The sequence below is a fragment of the Symphodus melops genome (assembly GCF_947650265.1).
Source record: "Symphodus melops genome assembly, contig: scaffold_321, whole genome shotgun sequence".
Classification (NCBI taxonomy): domain Eukaryota; kingdom Metazoa; phylum Chordata; class Actinopteri; order Labriformes; family Labridae; genus Symphodus; species Symphodus melops.
Window position 1 is genome coordinate 27,501 of NW_027636570.1, and position 1,275 is coordinate 28,775.

A 1,275-nucleotide genomic window follows, 5' to 3' on the forward strand; every position below is an offset into this window, starting at 1 on the left:
CTTGCAGGTCAGTAAACCCTGAGTCTTACCTGCAGGTCACTAAACCCTGAGTCTTACCTGCAGGTCAGTAAACCCTGAGTCTTACCTGCAGGTCGGTCAGCAGGTTGCTCGTCTCTCGCACTCGGGACCTGGTGGCGTCCAGCTCTGTCCTCAGTTTCTCCTGCGTCTCCTTCAGACAGGAGATCTGCGTTTGAGCCGAGCCCATGTTCTGCTCCCCCTCCCTCACCAGCTCCTGCAGGTGAGAGACCTGTGGAGGGAGCAGAGGGGGGTCAGCATGCAGTCCTGGACCTGGATGAGGTTTCTCAGGGACACATTATGGGTCCTACCTCCTGATTGGCCATATTGAGTTTAGCTGAGAGCTCCTCCTTCAGGTTATCGAGCTGCTGCTGCAGGCGGTCCCTCTGCTCCTCCAAAGACAGCCGCTTGATCTCAAACTCCTGAGACAGTTTCTGCAGGTGGAGACAGAGAGACAGGTAGAGACAGGAAGAGACAGGAAGAGACAATAAGAGACAGGAAGAGACAATAAGAGACATGAAGAGACAGGAAGAGACGGGAAGAGACAGGAAGAGACAATAAGAGACAGGAAGAGACAATAAGAGACAGGAAGAGACAATAAGAGACAGAAAGAGACAATAAGAGACAGAAAGAGACAGGAAGAGACAGAAAGAGACAGAAAGAGACAATAAGAAACAGGAAGAGACAGGAAGAGACAATAAGAGACAATAAGAGACAGGAAGAGGAGGAGAAGGAGAGGCAGTAGAGACAGGAAGAGGAGGAGAAGGAGAGACAATAAGAGACAGGAAGAGGAGGAGAAGGAGAGACAATAAGAGACAGGAAGAGGAGGAGAAGGAGAGACAATAAGAGACAGGAAGAGGAGGAGAAGGAGAGACAATAAGAGACAGGAAGAGGAGGAGAAAGAGAGACGGTAGAGACAGGAGAGGAGGAGAAGGAGAGACAATAAGAGACAGGAAGAGGAGGAGAAGGAGAGACAATAAGAGACAGGAAGAGGAGGAGAAGGAGAGACGTAGAGACAGGAAGAGGAGGAGAAGGAGAGACAGTAGAGACAGGAAGAGGAGGAGAAGGAGAGACAATAAGAGACAGGAAGAGGAGTAAGAAGGAGAGACAGTAGAGACAGGAAGAGGAGGAGGAGAAGGATGAAATCGGAGGTTAGTGAGACACTAACACTGTGTACTGTCTCTTTAAGAGGTCACATGGTCACATTCAGACTCACCGCCACCAGCAGCTTCTTCTCCTCCTCCTTCTCCTGCTGCGCCT

General features: G+C 50.4%; 1 protein-coding gene across 1 annotated transcript in view; it reads right to left on the minus strand.

The window, feature by feature from the left end:
- The window catches only part of LOC306819352 (protein FAM184A-like), a gene marked incomplete at its 5' end in the record, with an annotated part of 25,864 nt that extends 24,594 nt beyond the window's left edge, over positions 1-1,270 (minus strand). Inside the window, 3 exons of the mRNA XM_079373136.1 lie at positions 86-247; positions 327-449; positions 1,232-1,270. Coding sequence (XP_079229262.1) covers positions 86-247; positions 327-449; positions 1,232-1,270 — 324 coding nt within the window. The remainder of the gene's footprint in view (positions 1-85; positions 248-326; positions 450-1,231) is intronic.
- Between the last annotated feature and the right edge of the window lie 5 nt (positions 1,271-1,275).